This window comes from Synchiropus splendidus, chromosome 17 (genome assembly GCF_027744825.2).
Source record: "Synchiropus splendidus isolate RoL2022-P1 chromosome 17, RoL_Sspl_1.0, whole genome shotgun sequence".
Lineage (NCBI taxonomy): Eukaryota > Metazoa > Chordata > Actinopteri > Syngnathiformes > Callionymidae > Synchiropus > Synchiropus splendidus.
This window is the reverse complement of record NC_071350.1, coordinates 13,970,206-13,985,706: the sequence shown is the minus strand read 5'-3', so window position 1 is coordinate 13,985,706 and position 15,501 is coordinate 13,970,206. Positions and strand designations below refer to the sequence as shown.

At 46.6% G+C, this 15,501-nt stretch overlaps 1 protein-coding gene and 1 long non-coding RNA gene across 2 annotated transcripts in view; both read left to right on the top strand.

The window, feature by feature from the left end:
• Positions 1-1,897: 1,897 nt before the first annotated feature.
• On the top strand, positions 1,898-3,491 carry LOC128748120 (uncharacterized). Its single transcript, XR_008412751.1, has 3 exons — positions 1,898-2,416; positions 2,539-2,688; positions 3,045-3,491. It is a non-coding gene; the product is annotated as an uncharacterized LOC128748120 (long non-coding RNA).
• Positions 3,492-7,561: 4,070 nt separating this feature from the next.
• Positions 7,562-15,501, top strand: part of tmem132e (transmembrane protein 132E) — a 227,839-nt gene continuing 219,899 nt past the window's right edge. Inside the window, exon 1 of the mRNA XM_053847328.1 lies at positions 7,562-8,280. Within this exon, the coding sequence (XP_053703303.1) occupies positions 8,226-8,280 (55 nt within the window). The 5' untranslated portion in view covers positions 7,562-8,225. The remainder of the gene's footprint in view (positions 8,281-15,501) is intronic.

The window sequence follows — 15,501 nt, the reverse complement described above, 5'->3', positions numbered from 1 at the left end:
GTGATGGAGCGCATCACTCTGGATGTTATTGCTGCCATCAGCTGGACGCGAGCAGCCATGGCTTGATTCATGACTCGCTGAAACAACCCAGTAAAACATCTTCTATTAAAGCGAGTCATTTGTTAAAAAGGCTCGCGGGAGCTCGTGAATGGAAATATACCTACTGTATTTTTAATCGCGCGTGCATAACATCAAACGCAGATGAGATTATTACAGTGTTATTATTCCAGGTGGGGAACAAATCGGATGCTGAGAGGAGGCATATCCAAAGGTCAGGGTCATGTTGAGGGTTTTTTTTCAACACGGAAACAAAGACTGGACAAAAAAATTCAAGAGAAATCACTGTTGTTGCAGCCATTCATCTGAGACTCAGACTAGAGCTGCTGCCTTCCTTCTTCAAGACAATGGCTTTGAAGGCCATCCATCCTCTTGGACACACTGTCAGACTCTGTTGCATCATCAGACGTTGCTTCTGATGATAAAGAAAAATGAGACGCGACTGAAACGACTTCTGAGGCGGATTGATCATTCGGGCTTTCTGTGTCCCGCAGCCCAAAAACGCTGACAGATGAATTTACATTGGGAAACACCGCTGTTGGTTCTGGGAAAACAAATTTGCCCAGACATCAATCCGTCACAGAAACTCTGCCACAGTTCAAATTTATTAAAATTTCATCCTTTGTTGTGAACATTAGCCATGCGCAACGCACATAAACAATGTGCATCCATTTCTTTTCTAGGTATATATCGCTATATTTCCCACCAAACACATGATAAAATCTATTTTCCTCTATGGTTTTTCCAGATATATTTTTTACAATTTAATTCCCACAGAAGTGAAACCTATATTTCAGTTACTGCTGAACTACTTGTTCTGTGCATATGAATTCAGCTTCCATGTGGTGTTGTGTTTATATAATATATTTGGTTTTGATTTCCCCATATGTTCTCTCCAACTGAACGCTCCACCGTCAGCTGCCGGACAGCGAGACATGAGCGGCGTCCAGATGAGGATGAAATGATGAAATATCTCCTCTCAGGGAGCCAAGTCCCACTGCGGCACGCCGCGGCGAACAATCTCCATTATCGGATGGCGGCGTGCCCAGAGCCCCGGCACCAGCGAGGAGTCCTCCTGTTCACCCCGGTGGCTGTGGCAGATTCATGGCCGCCGGGGAAACCGTTGGTGGAACATTCCGCTCCTCTGGGGAGACGGATGACCACATGAATCAAGCTGCGCGTGTTTGCGTGTTATTTGTGAAATGTGGAAGCTCGAACTTCTGCGACGAGACGAGACTGTCGGAGGAGCTGCCAGCTGTGGTCGTCGGGGTCATCCATCAGAGCGGAGAGCAGAGGAGCTCGCCAAAACTGAAGTTCCAGGAAACAACTTTCTGGGTCTGCACACTGATGCCTCATATCAAATATTACTGACACAGACGTCGACATCTGACGCAAGAGATTGGTCTTGAAGGTCCCTTCTCTCAGCTTCTTCCACTCAGACTGAGGGATCTCAAGTCCAGAAGGTCCCTTTCCTCAGCCTGTTCCACTCCGACTGAGGGATCTCAAGTCCTGAAGTCTCCTGTCCTCAGCTTCTTCTGCTCTGACTGAGGGATCTCAAGTCCTGAAGGTCCCTTTCCTCAGCTTCTTCCGCTCGGACAGAGGGATCTCAAGTCCTGAAGGTCCCTTTCCTTAACCTCCTTTGCTCTGACTGAGGTATCTCAAGCCCTGAAGGTTCCTTTCCACAGCCTCTTCCGCTCTCAAGTCCTGAAGGTCCCTTTCCTCAGCCTCCTCCACTCTGACTGAGGGAACTCAAGTCCTGAACGTCCCTTTCCTCAGCTTCTTCCACTCAGACTGAGGGATTTCGCGCCCTGAAGGTTCCTTTCCTTAGCCTCTTCCGCTCTCAAGTCCTGAAGGTTCCTTTCCTCAGCCTCTTCCGGTCTGACTGAGGGATCTCAAGTCCTCATGGTCCCTTTCCTCAGCCTCTTCCGGTCTGACTGAGGGATCTCAAATCCTGAAGGTTCCTTTCCTCAGCCTCTTCCGCTCTCAAGTCCTGAAGGTCCCATTCCTCAGCCTCCTCCACTCTGACTGAAGGATCTCAAGTCTTGAAGGTCCCTTTCCTCAGCCTCTTCCGCTCTGACTGAGGGATCTCAAGTCTTGAAGGTCCCTTTCCTCAGCCTCTTCCGCTCTTACTGAGGGACCTACTGTACCGAAATATGCCAAAACAACCGAGTGTATCCCAGAGACTCGAGTGAATAAACCCTGTCACGCGACTGAAGTCAGAACTGACTCATCAACTCTGCTTCCTCAGAGCCTGGAGCATATCAGCAGGACCAGAGCGGGTCCCTTGTGCCAAGCAGTTTCAGGGCGCTGACATCATGTTAGCACCTCAGAGGGAAACACAGCAGTCGGACGCCGCGAGGTAAAGTCCCGCCAACGGAGCGTGCGCACCTCAGAGCTGACGTCTTAATGGCCTTGTGTTGTTTGACGGTGAATTGGGGAGCGGGTGGTTTTGGAAAATTGATGAGGCGTTTCTTCCCGCAGACTCACAACAACGTGTCAGCACTTGAGTCTGTCACAAGTCAGAGCGGCAATGAGAGGATGGAGAAGATGGAGCGCGAGACAAGCGGCTCCTCAGTCACACCTGGAGGTTCCTCACCTCTTGCTTCCATCCCTCCATCAACAGACTTATCAGTCAGTCATACTCTCATTCATCCCTTCATTCCACCATCTTTCATCCATTCATTTCCATCATCCAAAACCATCCATCCAGATTTTCTCTCTGTCAATCCATCTAATATCTAGGCATCCATTCATCCATTCATTTTAAGCGTCATTCATCTTTCTGAGCATCCGTCTCTCCATCATCCATTCATCCAGAATAAAAATAAAGCATACATCCATCATCCATTTTCTTTGAACTTATCATCCATCCCTCCATCATCCATCTCTCAATGCATCCATCCAATTCTACTCCAGCCATCTCTCACTTCCAGAGTGAGAACAAGGGACCCAGAGTTGGAGTTGCTCATCTGCTGATGTGTCCACAGGGAAACTGTGGACTGAAGTTTCAACCACACGAGGGCGAGTCCGTTGCCACGGCGACAGAGCGACTGACAGGAGAAGAAGTTTACGTCGGCCGCATGATTCCAACATTACTTCTCCATCAAGAGGCATCTGGGAGTCCATCAGAGTATTGACTTGTTCATCGATCCACAGTGTTGTGAGCTCAAGGTGAGGCCGAGACTCACGTCCAACACGAAGGACGAGGGAGACGCGCCATTACGCTTTCATGATCTCGAAATAATCATCTTCTCCGTTTAATCCCAGGAGCTGGTGACTCATGACTGAAATTAAAAATAGTAAATTGTCCTTTCAAAGTAAAAGGTCAGCCAAAGAGGTCGACGTTTGCGTGCATATCGCTGATCTAGGCAGAGTTTTGGGTTCCGCAGCTCCACCGTCTGAGCTCCATCTGACTGAGGACACCCAGATCAGGAGGTCCCTAAGCCTGTTTTCACTGGACTCACTGACTGTGGTGCGATCTGGAGAAGGTCACGCTCCTCAATCTGAAGCCCAGATAAGCTCCTCTTAATGGACTTAGCTCCCAGTCCGGAGCGGGCCCGCCATCCCGGAGGGATTGTGCCGGTTGCAGAGGTCTGGTTTGTGTTGAGGAGTGTGAAGTGTGTTTTAGGTGAACTCGGATGATTCAATTAAACCTGCAATTCCAGTAAAAGGCTTAAAAAGTGCGTGCGACAAAGGCTCCAGCAGAGGGATTAGATTAACAAATGCCGGCTGGAAGACGCACTGCAGAGCCTCGGGTCAGCCGGAGCTAAAGAGACTGAGTGTGCCGCACACGTCTGTGGAGGGCTCCATGGAAAGTGGCTCTGTCCCACCCGATCCCGCCAGCGGGTGGAGGACTGGTCGCTGGTGAGTGCCTGGAAAACTCGGCGTCCCGCTCCCCAGCAAAGACAAACAGCGACGCTGTAAACGTCTGCGGCCCTCCGGGCGAACATTTTATCATTCTCAACAGATGGTCCACATCCGTGTGATCCCCCAAAATACCTTTGAAGAAGCAACACGCGGCTGGATCTCGGATAAAAGACTCCCTTGCTTTCCTCCCAGCTCCTCCGTTTCTGACTCACCAATGTATTTAAACGCTCGCTTCCGGCCGATGACGGCTCTGGAACGCCGAAATATCGACGGCAATTTTTACGGCTGGATTCTGAAACAGTGATTTAATGAGAACGAAAACTGCATTAGACTGAGTAGCTGTCCCGCACCGCCTCCCTGGAATATTCGCCCAAGCTTTTATTAGCAGAATATTCCGCTGACTGATGCAGTTGCTCTGGGGGGAGGGAGGGAGAATTGAATTGAAGAATTTATTTGTGTCATTTCAAAACATATTCAAGTTTAATTTCACAGTAGGATTCTAAATATACGTAATGTCAACTTTTTTGTTTTAAATATTTTTAGGAAAATATTGAATTAAACAAGATGAGTTGAGGTAAAATTAAATTATAATAATAAAGAAAAATAATAGTACAAATAATTCTTTTTTTTTTTGTCTGGTAACATATTATGTATAAACTCAATTTTATTTGCACTTTACATTTTTAAATAGAAATATTTTAGCTGTTTCATTAATTATTCTTTCTATATCAATTTATCATGTATATTTAGCAATTTATTATGTTAGAAACTGAATTAATGTGACTGATGTTTGTTAAATGTTAATTAAACATATTTCATTTTTAAAAGTAATTTAAGTAATTTGTTGTATATTTATTTGTCATTTAATTTCATAATAATATGTTTTATCAAACTGTATTTTTTTTAAATTCTGCTTTTGATTTGGGGGAGAAGGGTGAAATATAAAAGGTGGTTTTATTGAAAGAAAAATAAAATCCGATTAGCATCGTCTCAAACATCAGTTCAAAGAATGAGTTTCGAAGATTAAAAAATATTCCCTCTTCTCAGGACCATCATTCGGCTTTATTGTGTTCAAGTCCTCACACACGCCGACACCGGAACTTTGCGGTCGTCTCCGTCATCTCCTGATCCAGTTTGTGTCGATCCTCGGCAGGAACATCTCGATCCAGTTCTTCCCTGAAGAGCCGTCGCTGCATCGCCAGATGACGAGTGGATTTTAATAACTACACAACTCCTGAAGTTGTGAAGAAGTTCAGTGATATGAGCAAAAGAACAAAGACTTTCTCGGTCATTTCTAAATCTGTCATGTGACTTTTATCTGAGGTGAATCTGGTTTCCATGTTTTGGATTTGCAGCTCACTAATACTACCATAGTTATAGGGTGCTTGTGACCTAAGCCAAAGTGTGGCCTGCGGGCCATACGTGGCCCTTTGCCTGTATTTTCATGGCCTTAGACTTTCTTTCATATAGAGTATAGTCTTTCATAAGACCATTTTTTTTCATCTTTTTTGAGTATTTCTTGTTCCTCAAAATACATAAAAAAGAATATATATATATATATAAATAAATTCATTTTAGTTTTATTTTGATTTATGTTAAAATAAAAAGAATAAAGATATATTCTTATGCCTAAAAAGGGTTTCAAGTACTCCCAAAAATGATCCACTTGAATACCCTCTTGCGACCAGGGGAGGTTTGGGGCCCCCAAAATATTGAGCTAGTGCTCTACAGTCGGAGGCCCGTGATCCGAATAGGTATCCCCAACGCTAGAGTGACTGTCTCATCTGAGAGGTGTCAATAATTCAGCTGCTCTGGAGGAAACGGGACGAGAGCTCAGTTCCACTTAGCGACCCAAATTCGGAAACAAATCCACTTTAGCAGAAAGACTTTAACGGCATTGATCAGTTCGGTGCCGGCGGCGAAGTGAAGCCGAAAGGTTTTACATCTGCAGATCCGTCCCGCTGTGAGGAGGAAGAGCCCGTCGGTCCTGACGAGTCTTTCTTCTGAGGAGAACAAGAGTCGCAGGAGGAGATGACGGCTGTCGCCGCGGCGAGGCCTCTTTCATGTGACACTGGAAGTGACAAGCTTGTTGTGATTGTTGAGTTGGCGTCGTGCGATGAAGTGGGACGTGGATGCATCATTGATGAGGAGGTTCTGAAGAGCCGGGTCACTTCTTCATGTTGGAGCCGACCCTGAGAGACACGCCGAGGACATGAAAGCTGCCGGCTTGGTCGTGACTTGTGCAGCACGTATTTTTGGGAGCCGATCCGAGGCTGGCGAGACGCTCCGACCGTGTCGCGAGACGTCACACATCCTCCCAAAACAAAGATGGAGTGAGTTGCTGAGTCATCCAGGAGAGTCTAGGCTTCAGCTGCAGAAGATGAATAGATGTTTGTCAGCGGAAGGTGGAAGCAGCTGGTTTAATTTCTGCGACAAACAACCGTAAACACTGGAGTTCAACTCAGGGTCGTGGAGAATCTGAGCCAAAGATTTTGTGTAAATATGAATAATGAGAGTAAACATGAAAAGCAGCTGCAGTCGAGCGCTGACTCGCCAACCGGTTGATTCCTGCTCAAATCTTAGTCCTCCAGAACGCGACCCTTCGTCCACCGAGAAGCAGGTTAACCTCAACGCGCTCATCGTTTTGACAGCTGTCCTGCCTGCAGGTTTAGGGACTCTAAACATAGGCTGGTCCACCAGGTGACTCGGCTGCTTCCTGCGAAGGAGAGGAGCAGGTGAGTCACCCGGCAGGTTAAACTGTAGACTAACAACCATGTGGAAGCTCCAGCAAGAGGGTTGTACTCTATATAGCTGTGAAGTCAGTGGAGTGGTCATAATGTTACGGCTGGTGCTGCGGAGAGTGTAAAACCTCCTCTGGAAATGACATGAAATGAATCTTCAAGAGCATCAAGTTCACTGACGCTAGCGTGGCACAAACCGGAAGTTGGAATTTTGTGCGCCAACATAAAAGCATTCCGGAGTTCTTCAGCATGAAGTAACAGAAATGCCAGTGCTGTTTTTACTGTCAACAGTTATTGTCAGTGACTTTGCCTTGGCAATCGAGCTGATTCTTATTTTGAAATTGTGGGCGTGGATTTGTACTTTTTGTCACTGTGTGAGAGTGTGTTTGGGGTGGGTGTGTTTGTGTCATAAGATCAGATAACATGTTATGCACAGATGTGAGTGTCAGTTTTAAACTGCTTTTGTGTGTTACTTTTCCAATGACATCAAGTGTGTATTAATGAAAGTAAAAATCAGTGTTTTGTGCTTCCTAATATCTTCTCCATTTGTTGTATGGAGATGTAGTGTGTGTGTACTATTGTGTGTTTCGCTCCAAAGGTGAGTGTTGCTCTTGGTGTGTTTGTTAATGTGGGTCACATGACCCGCGTGGATCGTAGTTTAACAGCGTTTGCGTTTCATTTCTCGCATCCATTTGCGCAATTATCCTGAGATCTTTTCGACCCTTGAGTCGTGCGCTTCTCCACATCAGGTTCATCTCACATCTCAAACTGAATACGATAATATTTGATCAATAGATGACTCAACGGACGAACGACAGCGTCACGTTTTATTTTGAAAGTATCAAAGGGAAACGCAGCCTCACATTGCGCCGGATGACAGCAGCTCCTTCCCGGCGCGTTTCAGGTGCTGACAGTTTGAAAGAGAGTTGCTACTTGGACGACGTCCACATCCGCCTCCAGACACCGGGGTCTCGGCTCGCGTCCTCCTCCCCGGGATTGCGGCTCCTCTGCCTGGACTGCGCAGCGCAGCGCGTCAGACCTCGACGATGGTCCGGATCAACAGCCCAAAGTGAGCCAAGTCACGCGGAGTTGTTGCGGGGAATGTTCGCGGCTGATGAAACGGAGACCTGCCGGAGGACGGATGAGAGAACGCGCGCGTCTGGTTTGGGATTTTAAGTCGCGCCGTCTCCACCTCTGGATGCGTCCCCACCTTCCGTCCACGGATCCGGGCTCCAGTCGCTGATCCGGAGCGGCATCTTTCCTCAAGACAGGCGGCGGGATTATTCCTCTCAGTCGGACAGTTGTTGGCTCCAACCTCCTCCAACCTTCTCTCTGGATTGCTGATCTATGATTCCGGGGACAGTAGTCGCGTTTGCGCAAAGACTTGACCGGAGCCCCGTGAGGGAATTTGGGAACTTTTCCGCACATTTGTCCAAGAAGAAGGTGCTTTGAGCGTCGGACTGCTTCCCCTCAGCGTCAGTGGGAGAAGTGAGACCTTTATTCAGCAGCGTCACCCGCGGAACAACTGGGATTTAACGTCCTGCTGTCGGGGCTTCCACCATGTCGGGGAGCTGCGGATGGCGCGTCCTCGTCTGCGCAGCGGTGGCTTCATGTGGTGAGTCCGACCAGCGTCCTCCATCCTCCAGAGCCCAGTGGAACACGCAGCTGCAGCAGGATTTTGGCCCCTGTGGAAGTTGGTTGTGGTCCTGAGTCATCCCTGTTCTTCTAGTCACGGTGCAGGTTCCCACTGTTCCCTGAGCCGTTTCGACGATCTCAAAAATTAATTCCGATTTTGCACGCGTGTGATCGGCGCACGCACCTGTGGGTGTGCAGCCAATCAAAAACGTCGGAAACAAGAATAAAATTTGCGCTTCAAATCGAACGTAGTGCGCTGAGGCGCTTCGACGTGGAGATAAGATTTGGTGATAAACATGCTGCCAACATGCTCCGCGCCTGCGACGATATTTGTCAATGCAAAACCACCGTCAGTTGTTGCAAGAGCATCTGTTTAAAGTAGCTCATGTGATAAAGATGTGTATGTGCTGACGTCATGGTTTACCCCAGGAATATCACATTAAAATTAGGGCTGATCAAAGAAAAAAGAAAACTCATTTAATCGCTGTAAAGCAGAGTTAGCTCACGATTAATCGCAAGTTAAAGTATTGCAGTTAAATATCCTATATACAGTGGTACCTCGGTTTTCAAACGTCCTGGACTTCGAACAAATCGGCGTTCAAACAAATATTTCGAGATTTTTTTGCTTCGGATTTCGAACGAAAATCCAGAACTCAAACGCCCACGAAAAAAAACAAAACCGATCAGCTGACCCACGACGCGCTTTGTTATTGTGTATAACGCAGCCTCTGTATGCAGACATGACGCGTTAGCTACATTTACTGACTGTTTTTTCTTCATATTGAGGTGTAAAACCTTTCCTGTCTCTGCACTGGACCGTGGTAGAGTGTCACAGGGGAGGTGCTGGAGCGCTCACTCCAGGGTTTGATGTCCTGTTGTGGGCTGGAGCTGGGACAGGGATGAGGCGAGTCTGGGACAGAGCGTGACTTGGTTTATGACTTTGTCACAGCCAAACTGCACAGAAGCGCACATTCAGAGCTGGACACGCACCGGGCACCTCTTCACTTCTGGAGAGACGTCACTCACTCGGCAACCCCTCCCACATGCAGCGGCCACACACATAGAGGAACAGCCACCTGCAGCAGACACTCTACATTCACTCCTACAAAAGACTCTTTTAAGGCTTAGAACACATTGTTTCTTTTCCCATTCATTGTAATGGGAAATATCGATTCAGATTTCGGACAAATCGCTTCTCGAACAGCCGTCTGTGGTCGAGGACCGAGGTACCACTGTATTATAATTTGTGATTAATCCCGAGTTAATTGAAATTAATTAAAAGAGATAAAAAAATTGTAATCTATTGAAAGTCCTATTTAAAACATGGCGCCAGGTTGGCTTTCGTAGCTTTTGAGACTAAAGTAGTAAAGGGGAAGATGTCGCCATCAATTCGCTAACACGCACAGGTAGCTTGAGTTGTCACCAACAGTAGCCGCTGAAGCGTTAATTTGAGGGCATTTAGAAAGTTAAGCAGCCTTTGTTTTCCAAAATAAAATCCACGTCTGTTTGCAGAACTATTTTGTGTTTCTTGTTTTTGGTCACCAGACCACCAACCAGAAAAGAGTCGAGCAGTTCACGTCTGTGAAGTAATTTATTCAGGATTATGGGAATACTCCTTACACGCTTGCTTCATTACAAAAGCAAAACGCCTGCGTGCGCGTGAGAATCAGCGGGTCAGGCGGTCCACATGACTCCGAGCCGTGGACAGCGGCGCTCCCGCCGTGCTGGACAACCAAGACGCTGCTGATGCTGTCAGAAGTAATTGTGCTAACAGATTTGGCGAACAGGCGGCTGCCTACAGGAAGCTGCTGACCTAAGTGGCCGCGCTAACAGTCACGCACACACACACACACACTGATAGTTGAGTGAGTCGACAGTTAGCCACTCGATCGCTAATCTATCCGTGCGCCTTGCAGAGCTCTTGGTCAGTCAGCATCTGTCACCCAAGCCGTTTAGCGCTAGATACATTAGCTCCTCTGATGTGTTAGCATGCTAGACTCAGCAACGCTTAACAGATATACGCGTGTAAATAGTTGTGTTTGTCCTCAAATGTACCTGCTGGAATCTTCTGGGAACAAAAGCTTCTCCTGAACAGCTGCCGGAGTGCTCTTGACCTTTTCCTCTGTGTGATGGTCAGAAATAAAGGCCACACTTAGCTTCCGGATGTTTGACCCCACTGTGTGGAGACAAGCAGTCACCTGTTAAAAGACAAAAGGTGACGGCGAACTGAGGTTTATATGAAGTCACTGTGTCCAGCACTGAGTTGAAAAAATGTAGCTTTTCTTGTTTTCCCTTGTGAAATGCCAACATTAAAACATGGAGAACATGAAGACAAACTTCTGGGGCGCTTCCCAGCGCTGCAACTCTTAGCATGTTAGCAGGAGCAGCTGATAGCGGGATGAAATATGCCCCATTTTTCCTTCAGGCAGAATCCTTTTGTCCTCTGTCGTGGTAGAGTCGACATTTTATGTCTTTAAGTTCAGGGAATCCGAGAGGTGAACCGATGAATATTCCCACTCTGGCTATTCGGGATGGGCGATACTTTATCGTACACGATGTACCGCCAAACACAATCTCCACGATGACCATTCCGCATCTCACGATAAATTCGACGCGACACACTCACTGCATTGGACTTGCACACGTGAAGATGACGAGACCGCGACGGCACCTCGCGCTCTCCAGCTCAGCGGCGTGTGACAGTTGTGGAGAGTGTGGTGGACTTTGGTTCACGATTGTAGTTTTCAACTTATTTTTAATACAGGGAACCTTTGATAATGACACTGGTCGACTCTGAGTGTCTGGATCTGTGTTCATTTTGGTAGATGGAGTGGTCCTCACAGGTTCTCTGACGCGCTCGTCTGCCTTGGTGCATGTCACTGTGGTGAATAAGATAAATGGCTGAAGTCCATGCCTTATGAAGGCAGAACTCGGAACACCTATGGTCCCCGGGCTGGATTTTCAGTCATGATCATGATGCTGTGCTAGATCTGGTGCCCATCTTCTATACGTAAGATTCATTGACTCATCTCGCTGCCAAATGTTTGTGAAAAACGCTGGTGTTCCACCCTGACTGCCGTGTCTGAGACTGACCTGCCGTCCTGCTTTCTAGCGAAAAACACAACCGTGCGCCCCTGGAGACGCCTGTAAAGCAGGTCAAGTCTGCTGGTTCTGGAGCTCTCGTGTCAAGAGTCTCTTTCTCCGCGTCCTTGAGGCTGATTTCTTCAACAAAGAGCAACTAGGCGGCTTTCAAACGGGGGGCCGTTGAATTATCAACGTTCTCATTTATGGATTTCTTTCTCTGTATTTGCTGGTTTTCAGCGACAGATGGACTTGAAACCAAACCTGAGTTCTCTGAACAGCAGGGAGACCGACTGCTGCGAGAAAGAATGTGCTATTTACAATCTGTCTGAGATAATATTTGTCCTCGTGCTCCAGCACGAGTGGAGATATTGTTCAGGCTCATAAGACGATATCAAACCTTTTGTCAGCGAGATGCTCCTGCTGCGGCCGCCAGCTCATTGGAGCGTGAAGCGTCTGAAGTATAGTGGCAATCCAGTCGCTTGCGTCCACATGATAAAGAGCCATGTGTTTCAGTTGCCTTCAAGATGTTTCTTCGTGCTAGCATGCTAAGCTTGGTTTGGCTCAGTAATGGCTACAGAACGTTGCTAGCAGGCTTTTAGCAAAACATGAAATGATGGACGCCCGATTCTCAACCGTATCCGGGTTTTGTAGACGCCCAGACGCCCTCCTAGCTAAAAGCCTGGTTGCTGAAATCTCAGTGTAGGGGGCCTCTATGGTGCTAAAGCCCTGGGGAAATCCCTAAAAATCTCTTGTTTTTAAATCCAGTTTCTCATGTCTGAAAACTTCTTCTCTCATCGAGCGCAGAGGTTTGTTCAGCAGCTCTGAATTCAACCTTTTCTTCTCCAGAGCTGACCTGTCGTGCCAGTCCCTCCGTGCAGAGACGTCCGTCGATGCATTAGCCCTTTTCTCTCCGGGCTCCAGCTTTTGATTGATGCTGCCGCAGGGCGAGTTTCTTCAATGGCAACATTCTGTATGAACCGCGGCTTTAGAAAAGAGCCCGCGTTATGAACGGTCAATAGCACCGCAATGACGTCTTCAGACCGCCGTTTCTTCGCGAGCAGTACACGGTGAATCAGGATGCGGAAAGGCGGTTGGTGGCGTCACGCGATAGAGTGAGTGTGAGTGAGTGTTGTGTAGCTTGTGTTCATGCGGATAGTGTTGTTGTGGGTTTGTGGACAAGTTTACAGGATTTGTGTTCACTTTTCAATTCGCCATGTGTGTCTGGAAGTTAGAGTGTGTGGTGTCAAGAGAGGTGTTTGGTTTTGTTATGTGTGTGTGTTTCTTGGTGTGTTTTTGTCTGACGTTTGCAGTGTTGGTGTGTGTGTCGATGACCTGGTCATATTTTACATGCTGAACTTAGTAGGTGTGTAATGAGTTGTAGTCTCCTTTAGTGCGTTTGTGTCAATAGTCGGGATATAAAGATGAATAAAATTTTAAATGCTTGGCTGAATATTTTTTTAAATATTTAAATGTATTTATAAAATGATTAATATTTAAAGAATTAAAGTTGCATAAATACTACACATATTAATAATTAATAAAAGATGTACATACATGTTTGTCTAAGAAAGTAAATGATTTGATTATTTAATATTTTTTACATTTTGTATGGTAATGTTTCAGACTTTACTTTTCAATAATAATTTGAAAAACATAACACAATCACCCATTAAATAACTGGCTGATAATGTAAAGAGATTTTTTCTTCATCAGTCACTCATTGCAAACTGAAATTCTGTTTTCACTCTCCAACACATGTTGGGTCAAACTTTGCACTGAAGTGTCGCCATGACAACTGGCGGAACTGGCGCTTAATACTTCAACACAATTGACAACAAAAAATTGATCAAATAAAGCCTAAATAATTTGGGGTGGGTTGCCAGAATGTCTTCATCAGAGATCATTTCACTTCTGCATCTAAAAAAACAACACATTTATTTACATCGCCTTGTGGAAGAAAGCGAAACTCACTGATCCAGAAATAAAGGCGACCGCTGATGTGGTGTTGCATCGTCTCCCCAGTTATCCTTCAGTGGTCTTCCACACAGACCTGGAAAATGATGCCGCTGCAACAGAAGTCCCGCTCTGTGTTCGACAGGTGTAGGCTGAGTCTAGGTGGAGGAGAACACGGCAACAACAAGGAGGCACATTAACAATGAAGTGGAAGCAGCTGATGAAAGCGGAGTGAAAAACCTCGCTGCTCTCCGTGTGGAGTTTAATCCTCTAATTCAGAGGGTCTCCTCGCGGTGCGTCGTATATCTGAGCTTAATAAGGCGTCTCCCGCCGAGCGCTATTAGAGAATGAGGTCGCGGCATGAGGTAAAGGTCACGCTGAAGGTGGACGCCTTCATTCCTCAAGCGCGGCCGGACGGAATACAAATTTGGACCAAAAGTAAATGGGACGTGACATAACGCGCACATATGGTTGATGACAACGTCGGCGAGGAGGGGAGGCCCCCGCTGTTGTGTCTGCCGTGTGTGTGTCACCGCAGGGTCAGCTGGTGACTCTGGATTTATCCCAGAGAGCAGATTGGTCTTGAGCACGTCTTGGAGTCGCTCAGATGAAATGAAGACGTCAGATGGTCGAACAGATTTGGTTGTATTTTGACCACGTTTGTCGGCAAATTCGACAATTCTGTGACCGAGATCCAGTCATCCGGGTGTTGAGCCCCGCCGCACGCGACTTGCTGAAGAGTTCCTTCATGTAGGTGACGAGTGGAGACAGATATTCATCTCATCTGGACCCCTTGACTGAGAAGCATTAAAGTTAATGTTGTGACGTGTAAAAAGTCACAGTTGTGGGACGCAAAAGGACTTTGGTCACATGACAAGTCGAGAGTTGCGTGACACAAACATTCATTATTGTGTGACATAAAAAGTTAAAAGTGTGGAAAGTTTGTGACATAAAAATTCTAAATTCTGTTAAATAAAAAGTTTTATTGGACAGGTGAGAAATGCAAAGTTGTGTGACATAGCAAGTTGAAGTCGCATGACATTGGAAGTCAAGGTTGTGTGATGACGTCAGGTGATGTAAAAAGCTTGTGGTGTGGGAGGAAAACTTACAGTTTCAATGTCACACAGCTCTTTTTTTGCATAAAACATAGAAAATTAAATCTATTTTCAGTGTTGTAATGAGCGCTGTGGTTACAAGCTAAAAGTGCATTATGTTGTTTTGACTAAAGTTGTTGTGGTGACGCTATGTCGGATGCAACAAACCAACTCCTTAGGAAAACACTGCACAGGAGTGAGTGGAGTTTTGCTGCCGGGTCGTCGGTGCTGACGCTCTCTGACACAGATCTCATTCTGGGATTCAGCTCTGCAGCAACCTTGTTGGAAAGAAGAAAGAGCTGAGTGAATATCTGTGACGACTGAACTGACAGAAGGAAATCCAGAGGCCATTAAACGTCTGGTAACAACACAGCAAGGCTGGGGATTTGTGTAGCTCGTGTTCCTGGCCTGAAAACAACATCGGAAAATGTCACCACCTTCAGAGAAATGACGAAGAGCTGCTGGAAACAAGAGCGGCGTGTTTGAGCAACAAATCTCGGCGGCGGCGGCGGGAACGACACCAGCGGGGCCAGGTTAGCGGCGGCGGCGGCGGCTCCAGTCCTGACACAAATCTGGAAAAGCTGCACTCAGACCAGCAGGGGAACTTTGGCGGGGAGCAGTGTGGGTTCAGATTCCACTCTGGAGAGTCTTTCCACGGGTTTGTAGCAGCTCCGGGAAATCAACGGTGAAGGTTCACCACCGTGATGGACGGAGGTTCTGACAGCAGGTCTGACTTCATAGTAAAACTTCTGCGACTCGATACAGAACGCAATTTAAAAAACCCATTTAGCCACCAGGCTAAGCTAATCCCAGCTAGCGACACGTTTCATGACTCACGTCATGTTGTTCATTCAAGCCGTGTTTGTTTATTCTAAATAACACCATTTAGAATGTGTCATTTTTATCTTCTACTTTACAGAACTAAACGTTAATGTTGTGTAAAATGCACTTGAAAAAGCAGCAGTTGTTTCCTTTCTGATGACAAAAGGTAATGTCTGCATTTGTTTGGGTAATTAACAATTACTTAAGGCCATGTGGACTGAGGTAATTCAGATTTAAAGAGCAGCAAT